Source organism: Oncorhynchus mykiss, chromosome 32 (assembly GCF_013265735.2).
Source record: "Oncorhynchus mykiss isolate Arlee chromosome 32, USDA_OmykA_1.1, whole genome shotgun sequence".
NCBI classification, from domain to species: domain Eukaryota; kingdom Metazoa; phylum Chordata; class Actinopteri; order Salmoniformes; family Salmonidae; genus Oncorhynchus; species Oncorhynchus mykiss.
The window spans coordinates 25133951-25146314 of record NC_050572.1 but is presented as its reverse complement, the minus strand read 5'-3'; the positions used below and the strand labels follow the sequence as shown (position 1 = coordinate 25146314).

The window sequence follows — 12364 nt, the reverse complement described above, 5'->3', positions numbered from 1 at the left end:
TATTGCCAACATTCCTTTACAACAGACAATCACAAGCATTAAGATGTTACTAAAATATATAATACGAGCCAAAAGGCAAAAACCTGATAGCTTTGCTACTGACCCTCAAAACTGGAAACAAAGGCACAGGATGTGGGTCTTTGATTGGCCTTCAACACTGTCCTTTTAAAATCAACAATGACCAGTTCAATTCACAATATGAATCTTTGACTGACTATATTATGAATCCAATGTCTGCTACCATCTATTCATTGGTACAGAACACTAACAATTATATATAATAATATATTTCCTAAATGGATACATCTACCTAATAATGGTCTCATTTTCCTTCCTAGATGGAGACCATTTGTGAAACTGGCATGAGATGATAGTAATCCATTGAGGTCGGAAGACATCGGGTTGTTTCTAGAGTCAACAAAAGAGAGCAGATCACAGTACACATGTTGCCCTCTGGTGGAAAAGAGATCAACAATTATAAGAACACAACATTCAAAATGAGCGACATGTTGTCAGAATCTAGTAGAATCCAACACTGCATTGACCATGGAAATATAAGTAATAAAAATGAGCCACATTGTAGATAGAATTCGACACTGTCGACAGCTTGCGCATCAAATGGATATTGTGAAGGATAAACACCCTTCATCGTGTATGAAGTAGCAGTGACCTATGGGAGTACAACAATTTAATTGATTTATTCTTACTCCTATAAAACTACAGATTGGTTTTGAGGACAGATTGCTTTTGTTGTTGCTTTATAACAAACCCACAAGTAATAATCAGAAACAAAAAGAGAGACATGAGTAAAACTCATCACCTTGGGAGAGCAACTGACACATTTGACCTGTTCCCAGAACAGACAATCACATTCAGTTAGCTGAAAAATCCATTAATTAGCTGAAAAATCTCTTAATTAGCCATCCCAGGAGCTTTCTCAGTAGATGGCGTCGTGTAAAGTAAAAGGTAAAACTGGGGACATGAAAGCAACACAGCAGAGACCCAGTGGGAGATTTCTCTAGGGACTAAACGAATCCTCCCACCATCATCTCATCTCACACAGCAGAGAGAGGAGTATGGATTACTACTGTTTATTATACAAATATCAAACAAAGATATGAATTGTAATTACCATCATGTCACTGTTTAAACTTTTTTTTTAAATGTATTCTTCTTAACTGAATTTCATACATATCTGCCAATAATGGGTTCCATTTCAACCAACTGCCGAATAATTGTATAAAAATAGCAAAAACATAACGACTGTCTCACACACAAACTGGTTTGTTTCTTCCTAATTTCTTTAAAGACAATTTTGACCCTCAGTTCATAGCCTTGTCTGAGTGGATTACTAAAATGTCTAGTGGACTTTGTCTGGTTAACGTTACCCTGTCTTGACAGTAACACGGTTTTCAGTGAAACCAACGGCACTTAAAATATCCACAAATTCAGAGTGAATAGCAAATTTATAAGATTGTTTTTGTAACAGAGCAGTGTTTCGTTTAGTTTAAATAAACCTGTAAAACAAATGGTTCATATGCACCAATCTGTTACAGTAAGTCATATGATAAGCTTCAAGAAGCCTGCGTATGTGTATAGGTTAAATTAGTTGAAATAGCATTTTAATCTGAGCTCAGACAGACACTACTTTGTCAGTACAAGTGAGATGAGCAATAAAAAACCAAAACATGTTATAATATACATTTGAAGCAGACAGACCAACAACAAAAAAACATCCAAACCATAATAATATATTATTTTTTACAAACGTCTCCCTATATCAGGGTTGCTTATATATCCCTTTGTCACAGCTTGTACAGTACAGGAAGTTTTGATTGATTGGTTGTTCAGAAATGTAACCACTCTCCTAACAAATACTAACCCCTCCCATTACATTGTCCAGGGAGGTGCTATGTGCAAATTTGAAATGGCACACTATTCCTTATATAGTGCATTAACTTTGTAGTGCACTAAGGGAAATAGGGTGCCATTTTGAATACGACCTATATCAGAAGAGAAGGCGTGGGCTTCTTCCCTGGCCACGCCTCCTTGGCATATTTCTTCTTGCGTGGTTCGTTGAGCGCCTCGGCCGTGTATGGTCCAGGGGCAGGGTTAGCAGCAGGGTTGAGGGTGACGGAGGGCTGTGCTGAGGCTGAGGTGGGGGAGAAGTCCACCTCTGGAGCAGGGTTAGGGAAGACCAGCGGCAGGCCCCCCAGGATAGTAGCTCCAGCCTGGGCCGCGGCGGGGAGGGAGCCGGCCTCTCCACTGGTGGGTGGGAGGTCTCCATAGAGCCCTCCACTGAAGGGGAAGTTCTGCATGCGTCTGGCCACAGAGTCCTCCAGACCTAGTGAAGCGTGACCCTCCATCTTCCTCTTCTGATTGGGTAGCAGGGTTTAGGTGGGAATGAGAAGATTGAAGATGGCAATACAGTAGCGTCAATTATAAAGCCCTGTGAAGTACTCTGACAAATGTCTTAAAAGGGATTTATAAATTAAATGGGATTGATATGATCAATCTCAATTTGTCAACATACAACCACTTTTTGCATAGATTGATTGATTGCGATCGGTCAACACCAAGGTTATTATAGTTGTTTTTGTTTCTATTCTTTTTATAATTTGAAATTCTATTTACTTTCAGTTCATTTTCAGATCTGATTTGCTCAATTGTTTTTTGTTTTAGTAATATAAGATTACAAATATTTCTATTTTGTTTTTATATTATTTAGACACGGTTTTAGTGTTAGGAACAGAAATCATGCATTTGTGTTGTATAGTAATAAACAAGGTGATGGTAAGGTCATAGATAGGGTTAGGTTTAAATGATTAATTCAAACTCATTTAGACTTGGATTTAAAAGGAATAGCGCCGGGAATGGTGCAAAAAACATGGTCGAAAGAAACTCTCATCCATGTTTACACCAATCCAATGCTTTTTCACTTTAGTTGTACATGTAAGAAGAATATAAGGTATTTTCATAGATGTCGGTTTTACCATTTAGAAATGAAAGCACATTATGTACCTAGTCCCCCATTTGAAGGTGTCATAAGTAATTGGCCAAATTCACTTAGATGTGTATTAGAGTAGTCCCCCAAAAAAAATTTTTTTGGGGGGGGTTGTGTTTCAGATTAAGTTGTGCCCAATATAAATGAATGGTAAATAATGTATTGCCATTTTGGAGTCACTTATATTGTAAATAAGAATAGAATGTTTCTGAACACCTCTACATTAATGTCGATGCTACCATGATCACGGATAATCATGAATGAATCGTGAATAAGGAAGAGAAAGAAAGTTACATAAAGGTATAAATAAATAAAAAGCTAGATACATTTACACACCAGCTTCAGTAGCTTGAAACCCCCATTTAAATGTTTGCCCAAAGTAAGAAAAAGGAAACAAAAAAAAGCATAAAGTAAGAGATGGACTTGAAGAAGTAAAACGACTTTTGCAATTTTTCCAAGAATCATCCCCAGCATAAAGTAAGAGATGGACTTGAAGAAGTTTACCTTGATAGGGACAACAGCAGTCTGTACCATGTTCCTGAAGCGCCCTACTGACGGGTCCACGTCCTCTGTAACAACAAGAAAACACACAGGATTACATTATTCATTGTGCGTGCGTGCGCATCTACATTCGTTCACGGTTGTGTGTTCTTGCATATCTGTGTGCAGGCGTGTGTATATGTGCACATGAGTGTCATCAACCCTAACTACAGTAACACACCTGGGTTGATGACCTCCTCCTCCTCGCTGAAGGAGACCCTGCTGCTCCTCCTCTTCCTCTTGGGCCTCACGATGTCTAGGTTTCCATCCTCAATGGTCAGGGTGGAGATACGCTTGTTGTGGGCCGTGTTGAACTCTGTCAGGTTCTAGAACAGGGAAAACAAGAGGATAGCTGTGGTCAGGGTCATCAAACAGACCGAGAAACAAGAAAATCATACTACATAAGTTGCTTGCACAAAACACGACACACCCTTACCTCCAGCTCGGTCTCCTCCTCAGGTAGACCCAGTAGTCCTTTGAGCTCCTCATCCTCCCCTGCCTTCACCTCTCCCCCAGGTATGGTGCTGATCTGGGGCTGGGGCTTCTCTCTCAGGGTGTAGACCCGTGTGGACGCCCCGAACGACATAGTGGAGTCGATGGGCACCTGCTGGGGCTTGTGGGGCTCCAGACGGATATGACCGAGAAACGTACCATGAGCTGAGGGGACAGTGTAACATGGATTGTCCTTTTTCGAAATTTCACTTCATGCTGAAAGTTGACATACTGTATATTGTATTTGGCATCTACAATGATGTGGCATGACCCAAATATGTTTGTACCAGGGACCAGCAAGCTATGGTTCTCTTTCTTGAACGAATATCTACACTGAAACAAACACTTGACAACTAACTTAATAGTGTCAGACGACCAAGGAACACTGCAGGATATTAAGGAGTATAGATACTCACTGCTGTTGAGGTCGATCAGGAAAACCCTCTTGAGGTGTCTGTGGTAGACCAGGGCTGAGTGGACACGAGAACACGACTGGTGGTCTATGGTGAAGTCACACACGTCTGGATTCCGCCCAAACAGATAATATTTCTTCTCGTCAATGATTAGCTTCTACAAAATGAAAAAAGGCAGGATGAAATGTGAAGAGAGTTGCCTATCTAAGGTCATGGACTGGTATTGCAATTGTTCTGTATATATACACACAAAATATGTTTTGTCGTCACATACACCAGATAGGTGCACTGAAATGTGTAGTTTTACAGGGTCAGCCATAGTAGTATAGTGCCCCTGGAGCAAATTAGGGTTGTGCCTTGCTCAAGGGCATTTTAGGGTTATATTATGTGTAGGTCTTTGACAGCCTTGGAATCCAAGGGGTCACTTGATACAAGCCACGTATTCTGCACACAGGCATTGCTCTTGATTCTTCTATGTGTGGTTATTTTTGGTCCAGCACCAAAAGCTATTATTGTCATGAAGGTGGAAGTTGGGGTCAGGGTTAAGACTAGGCTAGTAGACTTACCTCTACTAGCTTGTCTCCCTTCACAACATCTAGATGAAGTCCAGGGGGAGGTTTCCCTGCCCTGACAAAACACACATAAGGCAGACACGCAGAGTGAACGTTAGTTGCATGCCATAATTATGCCTTTATTCAAGACTGTGGTTTCACTGCCTTGCTGCAAAAGCAGTTTAACAAGACTATGGGTTTGCATGCCATTTCTTCTAATAATTTGTGTAAACTGCTCAAGCAATAATCTTACTGTAATTCTCATCTCGGGAAAGGAATAGGATTGCAAATCCTGCATAACAGTAAGCATTCGGGAACACCAATAATGTTACGCCATAGAGCTTTATCAAACCTTGATGCTGGACTTCACTGACAAGTTAACGTTAGTTAGTAGAATGTTCTTCAACAGCTAGCATATGACTGTGACTGAGCACTTCAAGATCATAGCCAAGTTAGCCAGATAGCTTGCTAGTTTCTAGCAACTACACTACAGCCTATTTCGATACGAAAATCTTGTTTATTTCGCCGACATGGACCTTACAACACTCTACTGCATGCTTTTGATTTTTGACAGTCAAAATTATGCATTAGACATCGTCGCAGGTCTTACCATGACGGGCAGTCAAAAAGAGGTGTGTTAGTGCTTGAGTTTGCTGCCATCTTACACCGTGTACTAGTGAATGCTGGGAAAGTGAGGACTTCAGGTTAGTCTGTAGAAAGCTGGGTATCGTAGTTTATGATGAAATACTTTATTGAAAATTTGCCTACTGTTATTTTGAAGTTTAGATAAAATTGTGGAAGTCTGTCACCATGTTGTTGTTGATTATTTTACTAATCAAGACAGTACAATTATTTATTTTCATTGCAAGTATTCGTTTAGCCAATCAACATTTTACACTGTGCATCAGCTGTCACATACCATTGAGGACCTCAAACAAAATAAAACAAGGGCACAGTCAACACATTCACCAGAATCTCCATATTTGAATGTAAATAATAAATAAACAAATACATTCTAAAGAACTGGTCCCATCACAAGTATCAGTCATGCATGTTGATAAACCAAAATGTTCTGTCGTTTTATTAAACAAATTATAATAGCCATTCATGTAAGTGGACCTGAAACAACAGAAGACATTCTCTAGCCTGTAGTGGACCAGAAATGCTTGTCAATGGTGGAGAAAATGTGGCCTTCACTAATTAGTAACTCCAAGGACTGGTTACATGGAATAAAGGCGAAGGATTAAGACCAAAACTCCCCATTTCTCTACGATTTAAAACATTTCCCCCTACTAAACACATCCAAATAAAGAAAGCACATCCGTTACTTGATGACAGTCATGCTGAGGTAATCCTGCTTAATGTGTAGCTCCTGTTGACTGATGCCCCTGGGCTTTTGAGTCTGAGCAGCTCGAGCAGATTCAACACCTTACAGGAGGAGAAATAAAGCCATGTAAGAATGTGTATACACTGGCAGCCCAATTCTGATCTTTTTTCCACTAATTGATCTTTTGATAAATCATGTCAGATCGTTTTACGAGTTGATCGGATTGGTCAAAATACAAATTATCAGAAATTACAGAAATCTCAGAATTGGACAGCCTTAGAATGAAACTGCATACCGAGGCCTTATCCAGAAACAACCCCGACCCCAAGACACTTATATCCTTTTCACACTACTTAGCCTAGCCAAGCTTAGCTGTACTGTGTTGGCCTGGTTACACATTGACGCTAGTTGCTGGGACTATGCTGGTATAGACAATGTGAAAATAAAAAGATCTGAACCAACATAGAACAGTTCAGGTCACCCCTACAGTCAATCAGGCATTAGAACCTAGGGTCTAGGCCTCTCAAACAACTCTGGACCTAGAAGCCAGTTCCACTGCATGTTTTAATTGTTCCCCTCTAATCAGGGACTGATTTAGACCTGGGACACCAGTTGTGTGCAATTAATTATCAGGTAGAAAAGGAAAAGCAGCAGGCTTCGGACCACGTGGGGTAAGAGTTGAGTACCCTTGGTCTAAGCGTTGTTTCTGCTGCTGGGCTAAAGAACAGACCTGGCTCTGATTGGTACTCAGCCCGTACGTTGATGCGTCTGTCCCCAGCATTATCACCACTACACAGGTTCCTGTTGTGCTGCATGTGGGCCTGCACTACCTCCAGCATGTGAGGTGACCTAATTCAGGTCCTCAAGGCAACAGCGGTTGAAAGCCAACAATGACCTTGGGCCCTGGCAGGAGATACATAAAGGGGGACAAAATGTGCCATAATCATGCATACAAATACTAGACTTGAAGTACTGAATGGAATACATTTATTTGAATGATGCACAGACTTCGAGACTTTGACATAAGTCCCTGGGGGAACAGTATATTATGCCCTATTTTTCAAAGACCTAGTTTTCATTTGAGCCATTTGTGGACGAAGACCCATAACTACTTACCGCAGTGTACACCCATAGCTTTACGTCCAACAGTGGTCCAGTCATGTCGTCCAGAGTACAGGATATCGGTTAATTTCATTAAGAAATCAAATACAGACCAGTGTGCAATCAATGCAACACTGCCACAACGGTTTGTGTGTGACCAGGTATTTCATGGTGAAAGAGGTGGATAAACATGATATGACCTACTGAGAAAGGGCTCTAGCTTTCTCTACGAACAGGGACCCTCACCTCACCTGGTGGAACAGAAACACTCACCTGGTTGACCTCGATGTCTCCAACACTGAAGACTTCCCTGGCAACTGTGGCAGACAGCTGGGACTCTACATCGTCTGGAGGGCTGACCTCTGTCACAGCAGGTCATCGGAAAAGCATCACAATTTGGTACACTAAAGCTCATCTACTTTCTAAAGATAGGAATGCTAGCTCAATGCATTCCAAGACAACATTGTGTCATTGTGCAGTTATGGGTTATGTGATGGCATCAGGGTTCAAATAAACACCTTGGTTTTCGGTCCTGACTGGGAGGTGGTGAATCCACCTGGGGACTGCTGGTACCTGTATTCACTTCCCAAATCAGAGCCACTGTTGTATCCTTTGGGAAAACACATTGAACTACACAACACATCTACTGAAAGTAAGCAGGAACAAATGAGTGACTAAAACTTTAAAACGGCTAGTTAAATTCATTTGTGATACCTCTGAGCTGCATTGCAGGTCCCTTAACTCACCTTGAACCCATATGTCGTTGGAAGAGGGATTTTAGATTTGATAACGAGAACTACCCCATGAGATTGAAAGTAGGTGTTTGTTACTCTGTTGACAGATTAACATTTTGCTAGTGAGAAGAAATTTGGCATTCAATTATCCAATTAACCAGAAGCTGAAGAGAATCAACTATATACCCTTTGTTGATTGGAAAGGTTATCTACCACTATTAGCAGCTAAATTCATGGAAAACTTGCAGGCGAGTTGATTCTCACTAAAACATTCACTATGTAATCTAACCAGACTTTCTTTTACATGCAAGAGGACTTTGCTAATACAATCGTTTATTTTTGTTGGTTTTATTCATAATTCAACAATGAATGACACTTATTACAGCATGTATTGATCCATTTCATTTAATCTCTTCAAAAATATCTTACATTGAAATACAAAGGAAATACTGTTCATAGAAAAGTTTGAGCCCCTCCCCCCACACACCTGGTTGTAATGTACACTGGTGCTTGGTTATTTTCAACTGACGAGGTTTCTCTTTGTAATGGGTCCTGTTCTGAATAGGGCACTTATGATGTATGTCCCAAATCCACCCTTTTCCATAATATATATAGTACTGTTAGACCAGGGCCTATGGTCAAAAGTAGTGCACTTAGGCAATAGGGTGCCATTTGGGACACAGATTTCACCAAAGATGACACATCTGAGTCTGGTAAGATTATATTTCAGGCAACAAGCTCTTTCCCCATATCAAGCTCATCAGAAGCAGCAAAGACGTTTGAGTTGTTGACCCCGGTTGTGTGTACCCAATCTTGTTACACAAACCAACTTTCAGCCAATGAAGACAATTACCACCACACCAATACAGTATCCAACTGTAATTATAAACACACTTCTGTATCAATGACAGAAGATAACGGAAGCGGAAGTAACTGTTGAAAAAAAAGAAAACCCATCACAGCAAATATACAACTCACTGTCAAGGCCCTTGAAAACAAAACGTAGTAATCCAGTCACGTCCATGAGCCTCCTCCTTTAACCTCTGTAGTAGCTCATATACAGTATATAAGTCAGAGTGCACAAAACATTAGGAGCTCCTGCGCTTACAGACCGACCAGGTGAAAGCTATGATCCCTTCTTGATGTCACTTGTTAAATCCACTTCAAAATCAATGTAGCTGAAGGGGAGACGAGTTAAAGAAGGATTTTTAAGCCACGAGACAATTGAGACATGGATTGTGTGACATTCAGAGAGTGAACGGGCAAGACAAAAGATTTAAGTGCCTTTGTACGGGGTATGGTAGTGGGTGCCCCAGTTGGAGAATGTCAAGAACTGCAACACTGCTGGGTTTTTCACAGCTCAACAGTTTCCCATGTATCAAAAATGGTCCACCAGCCAAAGGACATCCAGCCTACTTGACACAACTGTGGGAAGCATGAGTCAAAAAAGGCCAGCATCCCTGTGGAATGCTTGACACCTTGTAGAGTCCATGCCACAATGAACTAAGGCTGTTGTGAGGGCAAAAGATGGTGCAACTCAATATTAGGAAGGTGTTCCTAATGTTTTATACACAGTGTATTTTGCGTTCTGATGGGGTACAACAGTTTAAACTCACGAGGCATCAATTTATATTCTTCATGAATCAATGGGTACTTCTAAATGAATGGTAAGTCCAAAAATGGATGTAGCAACTACTGATTGCCCCTTTAATAAAAAATCCATCTAAAAGCACAATCCGCGCCAACATTATGGGTGTAAAATAGTTGAGATAAGAACCCCAAAGTCAATTCTCAAATGTGCCTGGCCGACACAAAATCAAACAATAGTGCTATACGTGCTAGTGTGTGGAGATACTCAAATAAAGCTTAAAGTATGTTAACATCATGAAAGACGAGGATTTTGGCAATGGAAGACATTTTAAAAAGGTAGTAATGCAGGCGACAGCCAGGTCGTACAAAACACATTTTACAAGTTCTGCCACTGTTTAAGAATGACACTAAAACTACATTTTCAGATGAACATTTGATGGTATTGATACGCTCCCACAACTGTTAGAAGCGCAGAAAGTTTGGACTTGCAAGGCGATAAGCCGGGATCCCGAGATGAGCCTTCCTGTACGTCTTTCAACTATACCAAAAGCCTGAATAGGCTTAGTATGGGTCTGTCGGAAGGAAGCATGGAGAAAGGGATTACCGGTACGAGCCAGGGTAAACTGAGGTGTGTGTGAGATTAAAACGGGGGCAACTACAGTCAGTAGTTGCCCCTAATGTTATATATATATATATATATATATATATATATATATATATATATATATATATATATATATATATATATATATATATATATATATATATATACACACATACATACACAGTGCCTTGCGAAAGTATTCGGCCCCCTTGAACTGTATTTTTTTGTGAAGAATCAACAACAAGTGGGACACAATCATGAAGTGGAACGACATTTATTGGATATATCAAACTTTTTTAACAAATCAAAAACTGAAAAATTGGGCGTGCAAAATTATTCAGCCCCTTTACTTTTAGTGCAGCAAACTCTCTCCAGAAGTTCAGTGAGGATCTCTGAATGATCCAATGTTGACCTAAATGACTAATGATGATAAATACAATCCACCTGTGTGTAATCAAGTCTCCGTATAAATGCACCTGCACTGTGATAGTCTCAGAGGTCCGTTAAAAGCGCAGAGAGCATCATGAAGAACAAGGAACACACCAGGCAGGTCCGAGATACTGTTGTGAAGAAGTTTAAAGCCGGATTTGGATACAAAAAGATTTCCCAAGCTTTAAACATCCCAAGGAGCACTGTGCAAGCGATAATATTGAAATGGAAGGAGTATCAGACCACTGCAAATCTACCAAGACCTGGCCGTCCCTCAACTTTCAGCTCATACAAGGAGAAGACTGATCAGAGATGCAGCCAAGAGGCCCATGATCACTCTGGATGAACTGCAGAGATCTACAGCTGAGGTGGGAGACTCTGTCCATAGGACAACAATCAGTCGTATATTGCACAAATCTGGCCTTTATGGAAGAGTGGCAAGAAGAAAGCCATTTCTTAAAGATATCCATAGAAAGTGTCGTTTAAAGTTTGCCACAAGCCACCTGGGAGACACACCAAACATGTGGAAGAAGGTACTCTGGTCAGATGAAACCAAAATTGAACTTTTTGGCAACAATGCAAGACGTTATGTTTGGCGTAAAAGCAACACAGCTCATCACGCTGAACACACCATCCCCACTGTCAAACATGGTGGTGGCAGCATCATGGTTTGGGCCTGCTTTTCTTCAGCAGGGACAGGGAAGATGGTTAAAATTGATGGGAAGATGGATGGAGCCAAATACAGGACCATTCTGGAAGAAAACCTGATGGAGTCTGCAAAAGACCTGAGACTGGGACGGAGATTTGTCTTCCAACAAGACAATGATCCAAAACATAAAGCAAAATCTACAATGGAATGGTTCAAAAATAAACATATCCAGGTGTTAGAATGGCCAAGTCAAAGTCCAGACCTGAATCCAATCGAATATCTGTGGAAAGAACTGAAAACTGCTGTTCACAAATGCTCTCCATCCAACCTCACTGAGCTCGAGCTGTTTTGCAAGGAGGAATGGGAAAAAATGTCAGTCTCTCGATGTGCAAAACTGATAGAGATTCCCCAAGCGACTTACAGCTGTAATCGCAGCAAAAGGTGGCGCTACAAAGTATTAACTTAAGGGGGCTGAATAATTTTGCACGCCCAATTTTTCAGTTTTTGATTTGTTAAAAAAGTTTGAAATATCCAATAAATGTCGTTCCACTTCATGATTGTGTCCCACTTGTTGTTGATTCTTCACAAAAAAATACAGTTTTATATCTTTATGTTTGAAGCCTGAAATGTGGCAAAAGGTCGCAAAGTTCACGGGGGCCGAATACTTTCGCAAGGCACTGTATATATATATATATATATATATAAATAAAAGAGAAGGTTAAACAAATGGTATTGTGTCAAACTATTGTGCCTCTGGGCTCAGGGAGGTGTGTGTGCTGTGCTGGTGTCTCCCCTCGCTCTCTCTTCCTCTTTGAAGGTGCGAGGCATTGCATGCATAAGTAGACTTTTTGTTTGACAATACGTCCAAGGCCCCTAGTAGACACTGGTGTCGTCACACCATATCCAGCCTTCTCAAGGTGATAGATAGCA

General features: G+C 40.7%; 1 protein-coding gene across 4 annotated transcripts; it reads right to left on the bottom strand.

Annotated features, from left to right (window-relative positions):
* Positions 1-1075: 1075 nt before the first annotated feature.
* Positions 1076-10470, bottom strand: LOC110488166 (nuclear inhibitor of protein phosphatase 1). 4 transcript variants are annotated; one of them, XM_036970865.1, is made up of 11 exons: positions 8175-10470; positions 7947-8038; positions 7702-7790; positions 7058-7230; positions 5611-6428; positions 5016-5076; positions 4453-4606; positions 3981-4201; positions 3726-3870; positions 3509-3573; positions 1076-2375 (listed from the first exon to the last, which is right to left on the bottom strand). In XM_036970865.1, exons 5-11 carry the CDS (start codon positions 5658-5660, stop codon positions 2004-2006), a joined length of 1068 nt encoding a protein of 355 aa, XP_036826760.1. In that variant the 5' UTR covers positions 5661-6428; positions 7058-7230; positions 7702-7790; positions 7947-8038; positions 8175-10470; the 3' UTR covers positions 1076-2003. The 4 variants fall into 4 exon arrangements, with proteins under 4 accessions (XP_036826760.1, XP_036826761.1, XP_036826762.1 ...); XM_036970866.1 differs by having other exon boundaries at positions 7947-10470; XM_036970867.1 differs by having other exon boundaries at positions 7058-7790.
* Between the last annotated feature and the right edge of the window lie 1894 nt (positions 10471-12364).

What these genes read in the sequence shown, in the direction of transcription:
- LOC110488166 (XM_036970866.1), bottom strand. Translation starts at nt 5,660, where the DNA reads ATGGCAGCAAACTCAAGCACTAACACACCTCTTTTTGACTGCCCGTCA. An exon ending in CCTGATCGACCTCAACAGCA is followed by an intron (nt 4,202 to 4,452) that starts GTGAGTATCTAT and finishes CTGTCCCCTCAG; the next exon opens with CTCATGGTACGTTTCTCGGT. An exon ending in AGGAGGAGACCGAGCTGGAG is followed by an intron (nt 3,871 to 3,980) that starts GTAAGGGTGTGT and finishes TCCCTGTTCTAG; the next exon opens with AACCTGACAGAGTTCAACAC.